Source organism: Pollicipes pollicipes, unplaced genomic scaffold, assembly GCF_011947565.3.
Source record: "Pollicipes pollicipes isolate AB1234 unplaced genomic scaffold, Ppol_2.1 Scaffold_4219;HRSCAF=4965_pilon_pilon_pilon, whole genome shotgun sequence".
Classification (NCBI taxonomy): domain Eukaryota; kingdom Metazoa; phylum Arthropoda; class Thecostraca; order Pollicipedomorpha; family Pollicipedidae; genus Pollicipes; species Pollicipes pollicipes.
Window position 1 is genome coordinate 28,001,695 of NW_023596448.1, and position 19,806 is coordinate 28,021,500.

A 19,806-nucleotide genomic window follows, 5' to 3' on the forward strand; every position below is an offset into this window, starting at 1 on the left:
TCCGATCAGCCGACAGAGACCTTCCTGCCGCGGACATAACGGCGCGGTGGTCCACGCCGTCCGCGTGACCGCTCGCCCGGTCAGGTCGACAGAGCTGCCCGCAGCCGTGTTGCTCGCCATCGGCTAATGGTCTCCGCGAAGGCTCCATGAGCTGAGTGTTCGTGAGGTTCGCGCGGCGCCAATGGACGTCGTCCTGCTTGTTCATATGCCAAGGTTGTTGTTTACCGGTGATCAATAGACATTTGTTATGCTCACGCCAGGTATTTTGCTCCGTGTATGTCTGCGGATAACTCCCAGGGAAGTGGGACTTGTGACTTGGGCACCGAGAAATCGGTACTCAAGCGACCATCGCGAACGGCTCAGTGCATTTTCGCGGCACCCCAGCGACCAAATCAAGTGTTCAACAGTGACGCAAACGCGCGGACATCCATCGTTTTTTCGCTCCCTGTCGTGCCGGCCGCCCCAGTGTGTGCAATCCCAGCGCCCGACCACAACTCGGGCGTAAATCACGACCCGTTCCCCGGCGTTGACACCGCCGCGCCGTCGGCACCATCGCGCAACGACCGCGTTGAGCGTCACGCCGCCTCCTGACCCCAAAATTGGCGCCAGTCCAAAAACTGGCGGCTCCACGGGCGGCCGGTGCCGCGCGCCGGCGGGCCGCATTGACTGGCCTTGGCTGCGACGGGTCGGACAAAAACGCCGCCCGTCGGTCGGCCTGGCTGCGGCCGTCTCCGCCGGTCGGGAACGGTCGTCATCGTCGCTGACGTTCGCCGTCGCTCGCGGCGCGGCGTCGCGCTGGGCTGGATGCTGGCGCGGTCGGCGCGGCAAGCACGCGCGCGCCCAGGATGGGTCCGGTTTGTGACGCCTGTGACGGACGCGGCTCGGCACTGCCACTGTCCGCCCGCACGGCGCGTGCCGTCCTGCAGCGCGGCCTCTTGTGCCGGCCGCGCCGGCCGGTGCCGGAGCTGCACGGCCGGCTGCGGGGGCGGAGACGGCGCCGCTGCAGCTCCGGCTGCCGGCGGCGGCGGCCCGCCCCGCCCTGCAGACCGCGGGTCAGGGACCGACCGAGGTCGGCCGGCCGGACCCGCTGACCGGCTCCGGTCAGACGCGCTCCGGCCGGGCAGGTCGCGCGGCCGACGGCGTGCGGACGCCGTACGGGACATGACAGAGCACTGTGTGGAGCACGGCACGCAGCGACGACCGCGCAGAACAGTGCGGAACATTACGGAGCACTGTGCGGAACACGTGTTCGAAATGGCCCCGATGCTGGCGCGCCCCTACGGCCCAGCGCAGAACACCGCGGAGAACGCGGCATGGGAGGTGAACAGATGAGTCCTTAACGGGTTGTTTGCAGTACGTTGCATGCCGGAATGAAGAGCCTTGATCAATATCGCATGAAGGAGCATCCATCAAAAACAGGCGACGTCGTCTGCCTCACCCCGACAGCTTAATGAGCGAATCACGTAGCCAATGAGCGGCGTTTGGCGTCTTCAGTGTTTTTCGCACCTGGCGGTCGGGCCCGTGGCGGCGGCCCCACAGCGAGCTCTTGCTCGGCTGCGCTGCTGGGACGCGGCGGGGGCGAGTGTCGCGGCGCATCGCGGTGCCGCGTCTCCCGCCGCCGAGGCGGCCGCTCGGCGGATGGCGCGGCGGCCGGGGCCCTCGGCGGCGGCCACGAGCGGCGCGGGCACAGGCGCGGCCGCTCCGTCCCGGAGATGCTCTCGCGGACGCGGGAGGTGCGGCCGACGCGTGCTGCGCTCAGCTGGAGGAGGTGCGGGCCAGGTGTGGTGAAGGCTTACGTGATTCGGCGAGAGGAGGGGTGCCGAGCAGGCGAGGCGGATGTGTCTGGTTCCTGAGTGCGTGATGGTAGGGTAGAACCTGAAGCGTGCACTCCTCACCAGCTCATTATGAGATCTCCTGAGTGTTTCAGACTTTCACATTGTGCCGCGACGTCAAACTACTTCCCGCCGCTTACACTGTTCCCACACGCGGCAGCAAATTACTCGCAGTTTCTACCGTCGACATTCTCTCCACCTGTCCGGCGCGGCCGGCAGTGCGGCGTGCCGGAGCGTCGGCGGCCGCCGGCTCCGCCTGCCGCCGCCTTGCATGTGTCGCCGCCGTCCGTCTGGCCGGCCTCTGAACCGTGCCGGCGGCGAGGCTGCCCGCGCGCCGGAGCCGGCGCCCGCTGCCGGGCGGTGCTCGGCGCCAGCGTCAGAGACGATACGGCTGCCGGATGGTGGTCGGCCGCTCGCGCCGGCGGATGTGGGGCGATCGGGCGCGATGTCGGGCGGCTGCGTGGCCCGCCGAACGCGTCGCCCGACGCCGCGATATCATTCAGCGCGCCGGTCGCCATTCCGTCGATGATCGGAATGACGATCAGATGGCCATTCCGGCGATGAGATCTCGCGGCGGCCTGCAGCGCTGCGCCGGGCCGGGTCGGCCGGCCCGCCCGCCCACGCCGTAGCGCCGGCAGGGTCGGCCAGCGCGCACGCACGGCGGCGTGGTCGGGAGCGGCGCGGCCGCACCGGCGCCGGCTCGATGAGCCGGGGCGGACACGCCCACCGCCGGACGGGTCCCGGCGGCCGCTGATGCTGCGCTGGGCAGTGCCGGAGCCGGCGTCCGCGTAGGCCGGCTCGGAAGCCGCGGTGCCCCGTTGCGTGCTGCTGGCATAGTCATCTGACGGCGCTCCGCCGCCGTGTTGTCGCCCCGCCCCCCGTGTTGTGCCTCTGACGTGACCCTGACGCGGCCGTTCGTGTGACCCCAGCCGGCGTGCCCAGTGATGACATGACGCGGCGCACAGCTCGTCCTGTTTGCCCGCGCCGTCGGCGGGCGGCGGCGCACGCGACGCTCGCGCTGCGCCACGAGCGGCGCGGGCGCCCGTCATGGCTGACCTACGAACGCCGGGCGCCCGGCGCCGACCGCGGGTGACGGGCTCTTGACCTGGCGCCGGCTGGGGAGGGGGTTGGGTCGGCCTGGGATGACCTGCGAACCCTCAGTGAGAGTGGGAGCTTATAGAGGTGTAGGGATCGCTGCCGTTTTCGTCTGCTAGCGAGGAATCTTCACTAGCAGACGACACCTGCTGACTAACGGCTAGACACGATTGGGGCTCCGTTTTTGGTGCTCAGGATCCTCGAATTAGCTGGGAGGGCTGTAACTTCATCCAACAAGGAAATGTTTAATTACAGGCGCGTCGCTTAAGACGTTTTATCAGTGATATATAGGTATGATGATAGGTCATTGTATGATCAGTGCGGTCAGTGCACCCAAAATTGAAATGATAATTATCTAACAGTGGTGCTGATAAAATATGGTGAACCTACTCCAATCCCATCCGCCCGCATATCAGCGCAACTGTCGTCAGGTTGACCGACTTCCCCCTCTTGTTGTCCTTGTTCTGGCGCGCTGTCCCTCCCCGACAAGCCGCCGTAGAGCCCTCAGCTCACTCCGGTGTAGCTGTTGCCGCCCGACGTGCCGAACGGCCACCTCCTCAGACCGAACGCTCGTATCTCCCGCGACCCTGTGCGCCGGTCGGCGGCCGTCTCGCTCGGTCGGACCGGCTCGTGACCCGCAGCCCTGACCTGTTGCAGGGCGACTGCGCCACCCAGTCAGCGTTCCACGAGCTGGGCCTCAAGTATGGCTTCGCGCCGGACATCTCTGACGCGGCGCTGCCGCAGAAGCTGGAGGAGCTGCGCGAGTACATCAAGCGCGAGATCCGTAAGGAGCTCAAGATTAAGGAGGGCGCCGAGAAGCTGCGCACGGCCACCAGCGACAAGAAGAGCCTGCAGAACGTCTCCAGCATCGTCAAGAAGGCCAACAACAAGCTGCAGGAGCTGCAGGCGGAGCTGCACGAGCTGGACTCGCAGATTCTGCTGACGCAGGGCCAGGCCGGCCACGAGGGCTCGGCGCCGCAGCCCTGCGTGCCAGGTGGGTGACCGGGACGGTTTGTGGGGCCGGACGGCGGCAGGGGCGCTGATGGACAGGTCTGTTTGTCGGCGCGGCGGCGCGGCAGGCTGGTGACAGACGTGGAGGGCGCCCCGCTGCGGGTCAGGGCAGTGGAGTGTCTGGCGTTGGTGTGGCCGTCTTGATGAAGCGCTGTTGTGGAGGCGGCGGGCAGGTGGAGAGTTGGCCTGGCGGGGCCGGCCGAATAAGGGGACGGGGATTCGGAGGTGGGTTCGCTCGTCGGAGGCCCCGCCCTGCGTGGCGTTCGTTTGCGAGCGAGATTGGATGCAATCTTAATTTTGTAAAGCCTTGATGCAGGCGGGCGGGGTGCACGGCTCGGGACCTCGGTCACGGCAGAAAGCCGTGTGTCGCTCGGCTATCTGTCATCGCAGCAGCGGGGGTAAAGCGGATTATTTCCCAAACCGAACAGCGCCGGGCGAGCAGGACATTGCCGGCATGAGGCGAGTCCTGGCCTCTTACCGCGGTCCGGGCGCGGAGTTTCCGACGTCAGCGCAGACAACACCGCTTCCGCGAGCCTTGGCGGCCGGAGCAACGGCGCCGACCTTTCCGGTGCCGCCCCGTCGCTTTCTCGCCGCACCGCCCGGCGGCCGCCCGTGCCGCCTGCTGGCGGCGGCGCTGACGGCGGCGGTGGCCACGGGACGGCTCGCTCCGGCCGATCCGTCGGCGCGGATTAATCGCCGGCGATGCGACGCGCCGTCTCGTCTGTTAGCATCGCTGGCCGCCGCCGCCGCCGGGCGGTGGACGGACAGTTTCGCCGCCGGGTCGGCCAGGTCGGTCGGCGAAACCGGGCGGCATCCTGCGCCGCCGCCGCCGCACGCGCGCGCCGTCGCTGCCTCTCCGCGGCGGCGGCGGCAGAGACAATGGTGGGAAGTGACACCCGCTTGGGATTGTTTTCACATCGCTAAGTGAGGTTGAACACGCGCGGGCAGACTGCGAACAGACCGCGGCGTGCGCGGTGCTTTAGTCACTTTCTGTCCATTGCGCAAAGGCCGTGACCGCGTCATACGCCGGCAGTCACCGCCTGGAGACGGCACGGCGTCCGTTCCATGCGTCCGGTCTGTTCCCTGCATGTCGTTCGCTGATGGTCCGGCACCAGGCGAGGCTCGCCGGGCTGAAGAGAGAGAGCGTACCACACCTGTGCCATCTCAGCCATTTTGATGTCCTGCTCACCCGTCGTAAAGCCATAGTGGTCACGTGCATGCACCGCACGATGGGGCAGTGGGTCAGGATCGATGGCGGGGGGCGGCCTGAAAGACGGGTGCCTCGCCGGCTGCGGTCCGGCCGAGGGCCCGGCCCCGCTCGGAGGCGGCCCGGACTCGGCGGCGAACGAGCCGGCCGCGCCGATGTCGGGCGGAAGGCGCCAGGCGCGGCCGCAGGCTCGCCGGCCAGCTAGTCTCAACGCCGTCCGCTGTCGCCACGCGGCCATTAACAACGCCGTGAACAGTGTTGCCGCCGAGTCCGAGTCGGTGGAGAGCCGGCGATCGTGTCGCGGACGCGGACGCGGACGCTCGTCAGATGATCATCGTCCAGCACCAGGCCTGAGCTGCCCGATGGGAACAGGGTTCGAGCTTCTAGACGCCGGGGCTTGCGGGTGGTCGGGGGTGGGGGTGGGGGGGGGGGGGGGGACACGCTGCAATCCTTTGGACCGCAGCTCCAGCAGGTGCCGTTCGTCCGGGGAGAGCAAGGTGCAGGCATTGGCGATGTCCGGGCTGCGATGTGCGCAGTTCGGCCCCAGCGGTGATCTCCTGGTTCGCCTGCCCCGCCGTGTTGGAGGTCGGTGTCGCCGGGGTCACTACGCCAATACGCCCCGCCGGTCGCGGCAGGCCTGTCGCCGTGCTGCCGCCGCCGTGGCCGCGTCTCCGGGCCGGTGTCGGCCCCGCCGGCCGGCCGGCGGTCGCCGCTCTGCCGATCGGCCATCTGCCGGCCGTGCGAGTTTTTGTCATCTTCATCGGCCCGCGCGCGCCATTATGCTGAGGGATGGTGGGAAGGGCGTTTATCACGCCGCCAATGGTGCGCGGCCGGCCGCCGTGGGAGCGGCAGACGCGTGCCCCGCCGCCGCCACCGCCGCCGCCGCCGAGGTGGTCAGCGCCGCCGCCGCCGGGTGTGGTGGAGCTCAGCGACCGGGCTGGGAGGACTGCAGGCCACGAAGGGATGGTTGTAGGACGCCCAAGAGGAAATTAATGGCTACAGAAGTTGTTGTCATTTCGGATATCGGCTTAGATGTCATGGTTGGTTCAGGCTCAACATGAGCAGATGAGCAGATGTGTGGGACAACCAATTCAAAAGACTACAAACACGTGTGCGCTTCTAAGACGGGCCGCTATGAGCCTCTAAAGCGTCTTTATAAAGTAGTATATTTTCTTAGTTCTTAGTATTTTCTTTAGTATATTTTCTTAGTCTGAAGACCAATTATCTTCGTCGCCAGCCTTGAAAACGTCTCTCAACCATCCAGTAGTGGGCTTGTTGATCTGGAATTTCCAAATGAGACCTGACTGCCGAGCGTTTAGGACCGTAGCCGGCATCACTAACAGGCCCCCAAAGTCCGTGTTTCGTCGGATTGTTCGCGAGGGTAAGCGGCTTAAGCTTCGTTTGTTTGGATATCGCCGACAGTTGCGGGCATGGCCAGCAACTACAGCCCGGCTACAATAGCATTCCTGGCCGGCGTGTGGCCGACTGTGGAGCGGTCGCATCGGCTGCCGTTTGTTCGGCGCCAGCGACCGTGGCCCGTGTGGTCGGCTGATCCCCTGATCGACCTGACGTGGCGGGCGAAAATGGCGCGGCGGCCCGGCAACATTGCGGCACGTTAGGTTACAGTAGGTCAGCGAGGACCTCGCGTGGTGTCGCGCGCCCTTTGGGGGGCGGTGCTGCCAGAAGCCGTGGACCTGTCGTCGAGCCGGCGTTCTCAGCCAGACGCCGTCACGCACGAGCGAGGCTGTCGTGATGCGAACGCTGCCTTCGTTCGCCGTGATGGCGCCGATATCGTGACTCTGTAGGGGAGTCTGAGCCCAAAGTGGACCCGTCTGCATCTCGAATATGTGCTGTAGGCTGACGCTGACCCCGTCTGGGAGCCCGTTATGCCAGCCGTGTGCAGGGCGGATTTGGCAAAAATAATTTCCGTGACGTGGTGACATGGTGCAGCTTTCGAGTCGTTGCGGTACTTCACCTACTCGGCTAATGAGGTGAAGCCGCGATGAATTGGGCGAAACAAGGAGTGTAGTAGCCGTTTTATGAAGGATCGAGGTTTCGTAGCGTGATATTGCATTATTGCGAATGATGAATGGGCCCACATCAATCGTTGCGGAAAATGTGGAGGGAAATTGGTATGCACAATATCGAAATTTGTTAGTAATGTGGCAGTATTATGGTATATTATTTAAATAAGCACATAACGAAAATGAGACAGCAGCAATAGCCTTATTTCTCGGAGAGAGGACAAAAAACAGAAGAATGAAGATATAGATGTATTTATATTTCGGCAACATGCCTTTATCGAAACAAGAGCAGAAGTGACCAACCGCCGACGTAGGTATTGTCGTATTACGCAAGTTGTTCCCTATGTTACGTCCATTAGCCGGTTAAGATTGCAAGACAAAAAAACGACAAGAGGAAGAAATCGTTGAACACAGCCCTTGTTTGGTGCTCGACATCCATCCGCTACGAATGCTGGCGACGCTGTTATGCGTCAATCGACCTTATTTTCGCGTTGGCCCAGCCAGGCACTTCTGCTATGGCCTTGATGAAGGTATGTTGCCCAAATATCAACCCATCTTTTTCTCCGCTCTCCCCGTTTGTTTTCTTCGAGGAATAAGGCTATTGCTACCGTCTTATGTGAATGATGCTCCTCGCAAATGCACTGAACAAGTTACGTAAGTCCTTAGAAGATAAAATGGTGCGATAGACAACAGGTTTCGAAGTTGTGGGCTCATCTCAGCGTCTGCTGGACCTCCTCTGGACCGCGTTGAACGTTGCGCGTCGCGGCATTGTGGATCATACATGGATCCCGGCGAGACTGCCGGACATCATTTTTTTAGACGTCTTTCAGATGTCGCTACCCTCACCTCAGGAGCCGTGCCGCGCGTTGTCAAGGTTCATGTGTCAACGGCTCTATACCCACAGCTGATCCGCTTACATTGTTCTTGTAGATGTTAAAAACATGGGCGGGCCTGGCGAGGGCTATACATTATCCGCCAAGTAACAGATTGCATGAACCGCCAGACTGCGGCATAGAGCGGGAAGCGGGTTTCCCCGCGTGCATGAAAAATTCAGACAAATTGGAAGTAAAAAGACGGGGAACGAATCAATGTATGCTATGCTCATAAATGATCGATCGCCGACGTAAGCATCGACGTATTACGCGAGCTATTCCTTGTTTTTAGTCCATTGGCTGGTTGAGACAACAACAAAAAACCGACAAGAGGTAGAAATCGTTGAAAACAGTCTTTGTTTCGTGCTCGACATCCACCCACTGCGAATACTGGCGGCGCTGTTATGCGTCAACCGACCTTATTTTCGCGTCGGCCCAGCCAGGACGACCTGCCGCCGATCCTCCGTCTATCGTCGCTGCACAACACCGTGGGACGCAACCGGCGGGCTGGGCGTAACTGCGCACCCAGCATGGGGTCGGCAGAGTCAACCAGCCAATCACATAATCGTTTCAGGATAGTACGTTGGAGAGCGGTGGCGAGACGTCACGCCGCCAGACGCTTTTCCACGCATGGCTTTCATTTATATAGGCTTTTTTCTTCAAAATCGCTGAGGCTTACTGTGGGAACGCGCAAGCTCGCCCTGCCTGGCATCAGGTGCCGGGCGCCGCTCCGTGCCTGGTGTCCGCCGTGCCCTGTGCCGGGCACCGCTCTTCAACCGGCGGCATGGACGCCGTGGTGCTGACAGACCCCACCAGCGCTCAGACCGTGGCACTGCGAGAACGCCGGGCAGAACGGTGCATCTCCCTAGTCGCCCCGCTCCCAGCGGCCACAGCTGAGCTGGGTCCGGCGGCGGCGGCGGCGGCAGCAGCTGCTGTTGCGGCAAGGGCACGCGGCGGCGGGCCGGGCGCGTGCTGCCGCAGCCCGCCGGCCGCGGACCGCAGCGTCACGCCGCGCCCGCGTCGCGTCACGACCCGGGGTCACGTGACGCTGGTACGAGCGCGCCTGCAGGGGGTGCAGGTCGGAGTCGCGTTACCAGCGCGACGGCTGCCGGGCCCGCCCCTCATATGAGCCGCGAGTGGCGGGCGGTGTGCTCAATTAGCCCCGCCGTGTCGCCGGGCGCCAGGTCCGCTCCGTGGAGCGAAACGACGCAAGTAAAAGTGGCCCGACAATCAGCGGCGTGCACGCGGCCGCCCGCCCAACGGCCGGCCGGGGCGGGGGCGGTTTTCGCCCGTTCGAAAGTGACCTGAATGCATGCGAATCCTGGCGTCGGCTGCTGGGCTCGTGACGGACGCTCTCGCGGCGCGCCCGCTCTGTCCCGCTCTGCATCCGCGCCGGCGCCGGCGACCCGGCTGACCTCCGCTGACCTCCGCCGGCGCTGGCGACCCGCGGCCGCACTTCTGACACGCCGCCACCGTGTCGGCGCGGCTCCGCGCTGATGGTGAGGGCTGATTCCGTCGCTGGGGGCGGGGCGCGCGCAGCCCAGTGAAATTCTGAAAACATTTGCTCGGGTCCCGACCTTCGGACGCGTCACGAAGCTGGGCGATGATGGGCAAAGTCAGCCGCGATGTTCGGCTGGGATCGTACGGGGCCCATCGGGACGTGTCCGTGGCCGTAAATGTTGCGTCAACCCGTCGGCGGCTATTTAACCCCAACTCTCTTCGCCGTCGGCTGGGAGTGGGGGGGGGGGGGGGGGGAGCGAGCGAGCGCGTCAGGTAATGTCGTTAGCGCTAATGGCATGGCCGAGCGCTGACCGCACGGCCATGGTGCGTGGTGTAACGCCCAAACGGTCTGGCGAGCGCCGCCGCCGCCGCCGCCGCCGCGCGTGATTGGACCGCTGTTTGTGTCATTGTTGCGCGCCGGTGGACGGCGGTCGGGGCGCTGTCGGCCGCACCGCAGCCGGCGTCGCGTCCCACGCTGCGCCGTCGCGGTCGCGGCGACACGTGCGGCGGCGGACTTTCGCGGCTGCCAGCGCTCGCCGGGGCGGCACCCCGTTACGACCGACTTCAGGCTGTGGCGGTGCCTGGCGGCGTCCGACGCGCTGCGGGGGGGGGGGGGGGGGCTGGTTGTGCGTGTGCTGGGTAGGGGGCGTGCACTCCCCGCGTGCCGCCGCGCGGGAGTGCCTGAGTATCTCGTATTGCGCCGCGCCGCGCTGGCGGCGGCCTCGTGACGTGGGTCGCTGAGCAGGGGGGAGGGGCGGGACGCGACCTTCCCCCGGCCGGCATCGGATTTCGTCCGGGAAAACTCGACCGGTGCTGGCCTGAGAAGCCAGGTGCGGGCCCCACTGATCCGCGCTGATGTATTTTCGTGTCACCGCGTGCCGTACACGGCGCGGCGGTCACGAGTGCGGAGCGTCCGATAGTGCAGGCCGCTCTGGGCATGGGAAGTCCGGCGGCTGCGCGCCGGCCGCGGCCGCCGAGCTCGTGAAAGACCGGGAGGGGCCGTTTGTGGTCGTGACACGAGCCGCCACTGTGATCCCGCCCGGTGCCGGGCGTCTCCCGATCTGTCTCGCGGAGACCCGTCCGACCTCCCGATCTCGCTGAGAAGACGGCGCCGCTGGCCGGCTGGCTGCACGGCGTGCGGGCCGGCCCCGCAGCGGGCCGTCACGGTGCGCCGTCGGTCCGGGCGGCCGCCCGGAATAACGTGACGTCCACGGGCTCGCGGGGCGAGACGGGATGGGGGGAGGCCGGCTGAGCACGCCAGTGCGAGCGGACTATTTCCCTGCGGTAAAGGCACGGCTTACACGCACTGGGTTGAAACGCCGTGCGTCAGCAGCCGTGTTAGTCTGGATCAAAACAGTCGATACACGCGTGACGCCGAACCGGTCTGCCTGGGTTAGCAGTGGCGACTGACCCGGGCGCCAAGTGTAGCGTATGTCGGTCTGCAGCTCCAGTCACCGGGCTGCGTGCGGTTTTTTTACCTGCTGTGACTGGCCGAGGCTCCAGCTATTTTTCCCCGCGTTTGTTGTTTTGTTTTGTTCTTTTTTTCCAATTCACGTGCAATACATATTTGGCTGGCTTGGAGGCTTCAGTCTCCGTGATTGGTCGCCATGACACTGTTGACAGCGCCTGGTAACCATGATGGCGTCCAATGCGGATGCCACGCTCTCGTGAGGCGCAGCTCACAGCCCTCCTGCGAACAATTAAGCGTCGGAGGGGATCTGTCACTCAAGGGTAGCGGTAATCCCGACGGTGTTTGTGGCTCTGGCACCCGGCAGCGAAGTAGATCAGCTCCCTGCCAGCCAGGTCGGCCGAGTCTCGCACATACCGCAGCGGACCGCCCGCCACCAGCGCCTCGGCTCCCCGCCCCGGAACTATCGGCGCCTCCCGGCCGCCCGCCACCCGCGCCTCCGTTCTCCGCCCCGACACCATCGGCGCCTCCCGGCCGCCCGCCACCCGCGCCTCCGTTCTCCGCCCCGACACCATCGGCGCCGCCCGGCCGCCCGCCACCCGCGCCTCCGTTCTCCGCCCGGCACCACCGAGCGCCGCCCGCCCGTCGTCGGCCGTCAGTGCTCCCCCCGGCGTGCGGTGTCGGCGCCGTGCGGTGCCCGGTCGGCGGCGGGTGCGTGTGCCGCGTCGTCGCCGCGGCCGGCCGCCTTTGATCAGCGATGCATTGAGCGGGCGGAGCGGGCGCGGAGTCATTCTCGCGGTGGGCGCGGGCGGTGGACTTTCACCGACGCGACCGCGTTCGGCCTACGAGTGACGGTCTGGCGTCGGCCGTGGCGTGGACGGGTGACGGTCTGGCGTCGGCCGTGACGTGGACGGGTGACGGTCTGGCGCCGGCCGTGGCGTGGACGGGTGACGGTCTGGCGCCGGCCGTGGCGTGGACGGGTGACGGTCTGGCGCCGGCCGTAAAGCGTCCGCCTGGGGCACGCCGCGGCACGTCCTCGAGTTTTGTCTGACTGCAGTAATCCCGTCGTCAGTGACCCGATCAGGGGTGGTTGAGGTGTCGCGTGATACGAGCCATCCGACTGAGCTCGTGGTGTCCCGGGCGGATTATAGGTCTATATTTAGTCGAACGTTGGGCTTCGGGAGCTGGTTTCATTAAGCCAGTGTGCCGTGGCAAATCATGCGACGTGCGCCAATGCCTCCTCCTCTCCCCAAATCACGTCATGATCTGTCCTTGGGCTATGTAGGTTGCCAAGTTTTGTTGGTAACAACTCGTCAGTCAGCCCGTATGTCAGCGTGACGGCGAGGGGAAGATAGCAAATCTCAGTTGTCTGGCTGGAACGGTTTGGTGGTAAATAGAAACCGGAGGACCGTGACGCCCCCCCCCCCCCCCCTCCCCCGTGCCACCTCCGCAGAAAAGTTATGTTGGGGATGGCACGGATCTGGTATAAATGGCCGGGCGCGAATGCGGGGCGGCTTCCCCTCATTATGTCAGGCTGCAGCTGTTGTATGGTGCTTCGCCTTAGAACTCGGTTTTTTGGAGGTTGGGAAAAGACAATCTGCCGTCATCTCCTCAACATCGTAGCCCTATGTCAGGAAGTCAGGGAGAATGGGACCCGCGGGCAGCACTCTGAGAAAAGCCCAGCTTCGTCCGTCGGAAGCTTCTCGGAACCATGCGGCTGACCAGGTGCCGGCGGACCGGTAACAGGCCGAGACTGCGTCACACAGAGCCGCTCGACTCGCTGGCGTGGTGTTTCGGGAGTCAGAACCGTGCGGCTGACCAGGTGCCGGCGGACCGGTAACAGGCTGCCACTGCGTCACACAGAGCCGCTCGACTCGTTGGCGTGGTGTTTCGGGAGTCAGAACCATGCGGCTGACCAGGTGCCGGCGGAACGGTAACAGGCTGAGATTGCGTCCCACAGAGCCGCTCGACTCGCTGGCGTGGTGTTTCGGGCGTCAGAACCATGCGGCTGACCAGGTGCCGGCGGACCGGTAACAGGCCGAGACTGCGTCACACAGAGCCGCTCGACTCGCTGGCGTGGTGTTTCGGGCGTCAGAACCATGCGGCTGACCAGGTGCCGGCGGACCGGTAACAGGCTGCCACTGCGTCACAGCCGCTGGACTCGTTAGCGGGGTGTTTCGGGCGTCAGAACCGGCACGGCCGCGCCACACTACGCCGCACGTCTTGCGCAACGAGTGTGGACGCTGCGACGTAACCTCTCGGGTGGGGGCAGTAGCCTTGGGCGCCATATTACCTGGGTAGCCGGCGCTCCCTCCGTAAAGCCCGAATCGTCATCATCATCGGTGGCAGAAGCACGCGTTCGATTGCAGCTCCAATCACATAAGCGGGCGTTGTCGACGAGCCGTTGCCCTGGAATACTGTTCGTCTCGCTGTGCTGGTTTGGCCGTGACCAGCTGGTTATGACGTGGAGCGTTCATGGCGCATGTCTGCACGCAGCCGCAACATCCCCAGCACGGGCCGCACGCCCGGCCGGCGCCGTGTTTGTTTTCGCCGGCCGTCGCAGTCGCGAAACAGGCTCCGCGCCGCGATCCGTGGCGACCTGGCTCGCTTTCCCCGGAGATGCGGCACGCTCTCCGGGCGCGTGCGCCGCGCGGCCACGGCACATCCATCACGCGGATTCGCTCGATTTGTGAGAGCCGGCCGGCCGTCGTCGGGGTTGACCTCCGGCCGGCGGCGCGGACGGACGGATGTCGGCTGGGGGCGGGCGGCGCCGGCCGGAGAGAGAGTGAAACGGCGCCCGGCGGCGGCAGAGGCGCCGTCGTGAGCGATCGGTCGGCGGCGCGCGGCCGCCGCTGCTCCTCCGCCGTCATCGCCCGTGCACGGCTCGCGAGGCGGCCGCCGTGCGGTCTGGAAATCGGATTATCGCGCCGGCCCACGCCGACGGAGCTCAGCTGTGACGCCTTCCAGAGCAGCGCGGCGCTGCTGATTGGGGGGGGGGGGGGGGGGGGGGGCGCTGCTCCGGTGTGCGCAGCGCGGCCGGCGGGACGTCTGGAAGGGACGCCGGTCTCAGCTGGCGGCCCACGGCGCGGTGAACCGGGACACCCGTTGCCGACGAGGCGACTGTCGTGCCTCGACGCTGGGCGACAGGAGTTTGCCCCCCCCCCCCCCCCCCCCCATCTGATCATAATTCGCGAACGATCGCAGCGCTCGCTGCGGGCTAGCCGCTCGAAGCGGGAGCAGGCGTTTGATCGCGCGTCATCCCCTCCCCCCCTCCGCCCCATCTCGCCCGTTGCGGCGAACGTGGCGCGGCCTGGCGACAGCCGCCCGCATCCCGCATCCGCGGCCGCAGCGGCCGCATACACTTTCACACGCCGGCGGATATTTGGCGCATCTTTTGTCATTCATGGGCGGCGCGATGCGGCTGGTGGTCGGCGGCGTGCGGTGCTGCGCCGCGAGCGGCGGCGCCGGCGCGCCGGGTCGACGTCGGGTCAGCCGGCGACGCCCCGCGGAACACCACGGGCGTAGCCAGGGGTGGGGCCGCGACCGGGAACGTGGTCGGTGTCGCCACACTTGCGAAGGTGGGTGCTCCTTCCACGCTGGGGAGAGGGAGAGGAACTTGAAAAGAATTGCCATCCCTCTGGATTTTGACCCGTGGTGAAGTCCCTAGTGTAGCCGGTTGTCGTCATCGCTTCCCCAGCCGCGTGCTGGACTCGCCGCTGCCGACGGCGGCTGGTGCGAACGGGGTCGACTTGCGGCCGCCGGCGGCACCGGGCGTCCGCCGCCGAGCGCCGGCGGCCGGCGGGTCGACCGCGGCCTGACACCGGGCGGTCGGTGGTGGCCGGCCCCGCTCGCACCTGGCCCGGGAGACCCGGGCGCCGCTGCTGCGGCGGGACACGGGAACCGGCGCCGGAGAACGGCGGCGGCGTGGCCCAGGACTCTCCAGCGTATTGCGAGGAGGGAACTTTGAGGCTGGGTGGTCAGCGTGGGGTGGGTGCTCGGTGTGGTCAAAGAGAAACTAAAGCACCGGGATTGTCTAATGCGGCACGTGTTTTTCCTTCCCGGAAGCTTGTAAGAAAATGAAAATCATCATTGATCGTAGATTCCCGGAGCGAATGGCTTTACGTGCCACTTTGGCTTCATACGGACAGCCATATCGCGTTATGTACGTACGAATGGCCTACTTCTATATCATCTACATACCACTGTATCATCGGTGTGATACCTGCGATGCCACACGCGCTGCTTGGGTGAAAACGGACTGAAGACGAAGCCATCGGGCGCCAGACGGAAAGCCGCCCACGGCCGGCCCTGTTCCGCGTGCGGCATGCCCGTTAGATACGATAGATCTTCTCCGGCCTCTGTGCGCGTGCGCGCATGGTCTCGGCAGCAGTACCGTTGATCAGCGATCGGTTGATCAGTTGATCAACGCTGCCGATCAGTTGATCGGCAGCGGTAAACCACCACCGACTGTGCCTCGGCTTCAAACGCCGTCCGACCGTCCGGCGGTGACGCCGCGTGCCGGCGCTCGTACTGTCGCCCGCCGTCACGTGCTCGTCACGTGCCGCACGACCCTTGGGCCACCGCAGCTGGAGCCGGTCGGGCCCGGACGCGGCGCTGACGATCGGTGACGTCACCGCGCTGTCAGCACTCCCCGGCGCGGCGCGACCGCCCGCCCAGCGTCACGTCTGGAGGAGCGTCACGACCGCGTGGCCTCCAGACGGCGGGGCGGAGGCGTGGGAGGGGTGGAGCGGCGCGGGCCGCCGTGTTGCGAGCCGTCGATGCACGAGACGTACGCTAGGCTCTGCTCCCGTGGATGGCGCGACACTGTGGTGCTCTGCGCGGACAGCGGCGGAGACTTGGCGCGCGACTCGAGTCCGGGCCGGCGACCGGGAAACGGCGTGAATGGCGGGCGCATGAATCGGCTTTTGGACCGGACCGGGCCGGCTGGTGTCTGCGGCGACCGGCCGTGAATGAGCCGAACAGCCGCACAGCCGCACAGCCGCACAGCCGCACAGCATGAGCCGCACAGCCGGCCGATGCCGGTGACCGGTCTGGTGCCAACACAATTAAGATGCCCATCATCGGGGGCGCCCCGCTGTTCCTCGGGTGTTGGGCGGGTAATAAGGACGCCACTCGACCGGGGCGCAGATCAGGCGATGGGCCGGTCTCCCACGCTCAGCGGCACGCTCGGCGTCAGCTGGGCCCGTAATCGTCTCTGCGCGGAGGGAAGGCGCCGGTCGCGGCTCGGGCGACCGAGCGCCGCCGGCCCGCCGCCGGCTGCCGACACCGGCTATCTGCGGCGAGTCGGCGCCGGGCGCCGGTGGTGCTGGAGCCGTGCAACAGATCGCTGAGACGCGTTCAGGCACATCGTGATAACCGATGTTGCGTGTTGTCTGTTGGAGTTGGAGGTGGAGTTGGAGTTGGATCTGTAGTGTGCTGTTGTCGAAGAGATACGCGACCTTGCTCTTGCGTGAGACCCGCGTGTCTGCGAACCATGTACGTTAGCCTGTACACTTAGTGTTCTGGTTTACGTTCGCCGTATGGATGCCGTTGACCTGTTCAGCTTAGTGAGACGTATTACAGCATTCTGTGCCCTCTGCTGGCGTGAGCCTGTTGCGTGTTTGGTGTGTGTTTAGCCGTCGCTGGTCTGTCGGCCGCCCAGTCGCCGCCACTGTTTTCTCAGCTGTCGGCGCGGTCGCTGGGCCGTACACGCCAGCTGTCGAGCTGCGGCGTCCTGCAGCGCCGCCGCTGCCGCCGCTGCGGCGCCGACCGATCGGTCCGCCGTTACTGCGGCAGCGGAGCGTGACGGCCTGCCGTCCGCCGCGTCCGGCGTCACGACAGGCTCCGCTCCGACGGCCGGCGCGGTCCCCCCCCCCCCGTGCCACCTCCGCCGCCGACTGACGCCCGGGCGCGGCCGCTGTTGCAGAGGCGCCCATGTCGCCGCTGGGGGACAGCCAGCTGGAGGAGCAGCCGCTGACCACCACCGACGAGCGCCTGCGCAGCCTCGGCCGCCAGCTCAACATCGAGATGAAGGTCAGCATGCGCACGCGCACGCACCCACGCACGCACGCACGCACGCACGCACGCACGCACGCACGCAGATGTCATCGGTGAGCGCGGCATTCCGTTCGCCGGTGAGCTCGTGTGGACACAGTCAAAGACTGTCGATGCTTCAACGAAACATGGCGTGTTTGCACTGAGCGTGTCGTGCAGCTGGAAGTGTTCTCAAGTCGGCTGTCACCAGCACAAGCTGGCGCACCGAGGCACCGCGGCGCCAGTCGCCTCGCGCTGGCGTGGGTCGCCTACGGCCGGGAGGCGTCCGGCCGGTCGGAACGGAGCCCGGCCGAGCCGCGAGCCCGCGACGCCGCTGTGCCCAGGCGCTGATGTCGCCGCTGCTGCTCTCTACGGCCGTGCCGTGCCGTGCCGTGCCGTGCCGTGCCGTGCCGTGCCGTGCCGTGCCGTGCCGTGCCGTGCCGTGCCGTGCCGTGCCGTGCCGTGCCGCGCCGCGCCGCGCCGTTCCGGGTCGGGCCGCGCTGCGCAGCGCCGTCTGAATGGGAGGAGCTGGGCAGCCGCTGATCTATGGCGTCTCTGCAGCGGATCTGTATAGGCTGGGGTATAGTTGTGCGGCGCTTAATCGGCGCTGTGTTATGCGGCGGACGGGCGAGAGGGACGCCGCCGTCGGAGGCGCGGGCGCCGCTGTTGCCGGGCGCGGCGCTGGTGTCTCCCGTGCCAGCCGCCGCCGCCGCTGTCGCGTGGAGGCTCATCCCGGCCAGAGGCTATCTGATGGCCCGGCCGGGGTCGCTCGCGTGTTTCGGCGCCGGCCGCGCGGTGCCGCCCTGCTGCCGCCGGAGTGTGGGGCTGGAGGAGGCGGCCGGGCGGCGCCGCTGGCCGCCACCGTGCGCAGCGGCCGCGAGCGCCGAGAGTGGAGGGGCGACCGGTCGCCGCCGCCAGCGCGCCGAGGTGGTCCGTAAAACTGCGACACCGTTAGCTTGCATGCGGTTGAGTGGCTGCCGCATGGTACTGGTGCGGAGGCGAACTCCGTCCCGGCCCGTGTCCGTCTCGCCCGTGGTCCGTCGGTGATGCGGGGCATCGGCGGAACGGCGGCGCCGGCAGCGGCGGTGGCCGGGGCGCCGCCGCGGACCCAGCCCCGGCCCGCCGTCCACGCTCCCTGTGTCAGTCCCGCGCCGCCGACGAGCTGGCGCGGCGTGCTCGACAGCTGCGGCGGCGTCCGCGAGGTGGCGGGCTGAGCGGCGCCCGCCGGCACGCCTCGGCGGCTCGGTCACGGGTCAGCTGACCTGTCCGGGTCACTGGTGCCGCTCCCAGCCGGGCCGGCTGTTCAGGTGGGCGCCGCGTCGCCCCGGGGGCTGGCCCGGCCGGCAGCAGCTGCTGGGACGGCGGCCGCAGGCCGACGGCTTCCGCTACGTTTCGCAAGCTGGGAATGAGGGCCGGCGGTAATGCGGTGAGGTCGAGCCGCAGTGCCACCATGTCAGACGTCAGCGCAGACGTCAGCTCCGTTGGGCATTGTAAGAGGCAGACTATTGGCTTTCCGCTTGATCTGTTCTCAGCCTTTTATGCTCTGCACATTATCAGTTGCATATTTCCCAGGGAGATATATTTATCTTTGTTCGTAGCCGCTAAATGCGTGCATGCGTGCCATTCACCACTCTCATTATTCCAGTCCGCGCCTGTGGTTCATCACTTTCCTGGACGCGCGCGTGCGGCCCCACACTCCCTCTCCCCGTCCAATGCACTTCGCGTTTTCATTTCTGAACCTCTTCCCTCGTTCAGAATCCGTCATCCCGTCTGTTCAGCGTGCGCCGTGCGCCGCAGAGCGTCGGCGTCGGCGGCGGGAGCGTGCGCCTCGGTCAGACCCCAGAGCCGGGCACGCGCGTCCGCATGCAGCGACGTCGGACGCCTTCCTTTCTGATGTCATGACCTCGGTGTTTGGACCTCTGCCGCCGCGGTCCACGGCAGAGAGACGGCGACACTCACCCCTGAAGCGGGCCTGTGCGTCGCTCCGCAGGCGGGCAGTCCTCGCGCGGTGTGGCCTCACCGGCGGCGTCAGGGGCTGAGCGCCGGTGGCGGCTGGAGCGGGCCTGTGCGTCGCACCGCAGGCGGGCAGTCCTCGCGCGGTGTGGTCTCACGGGGGGCATCAGGGGCTGAGCGCCCGTGTGTGCTGGACCGCAGCCTCGTCGGTCCGACTCTGGACCCTCCGGTGGCCGGACGCCGAGCGCTGGCGCCGCCGGCCCACGGCCGCCTGTAAAAGGCACGTAAAATGCATGTTTTTCACTATTCAGCGTTGGGGTGTGAAGGCGAGGCGGAGGGGCGAGACGTCAGCCGTGGCGGACGGCCGGCCGGCAGCCGGCGGGAGGCCGTCCCGGCGCGGGCTTTACGACCCGGTTGCGCTCGCGGCGGCCGGTAACGCTCACGGTGGCCGGGATATGGCCCTACAAACGGCGCAGCGCCGCCGTACGAGCTGGCGGCGGTTCCGCCGCATCGAGCGAGGCGCGGGAGCGATCGGCGCGGCCTTGTCCGCGCACCTCCAGCGGAGCCGACGCTCGCTGTCCGGCCCGCGCCCGCCTGACCCGGGCGACTGTGACTCTGGCTGGGGTCAGACGCGGGCTGCTGTCGTGTCCGGGCCCGGTCGCGCGCCTGCGCCACCGGCCACTTCCGTGCTCTCCCGTGTCCGGGGACCGGCTGGGTCTGTTTGGAGGCCGCCCACCGGCGTCCTGCCGGCAGGGTGGCCGTTGACGCTGCCAATACTAATGAGGCAGCAGCCATGATGCGGATTGCCGCGTACTTTGCCATTAGCGATGCCGGCTGTGACGCCAAATTTGGCGCCGGTGCTTCTGGTGAT

The 19,806-nt window shown here is 66.5% G+C and overlaps 1 protein-coding gene across 1 annotated transcript in view; it reads left to right on the forward strand.

The window, feature by feature from the left end:
• Window positions 1-19,806, forward strand: part of LOC119095112 (serine/threonine-protein kinase N2) — a 129,428-nt gene that overhangs the window by 48,722 nt on the left and 60,900 nt on the right. The window contains exons 2-3 of the mRNA XM_037217999.1: window positions 3,585-3,921; window positions 16,876-16,982. Coding sequence (XP_037073894.1) covers window positions 3,585-3,921; window positions 16,876-16,982 — 444 coding nt within the window. The remainder of the gene's footprint in view (window positions 1-3,584; window positions 3,922-16,875; window positions 16,983-19,806) is intronic.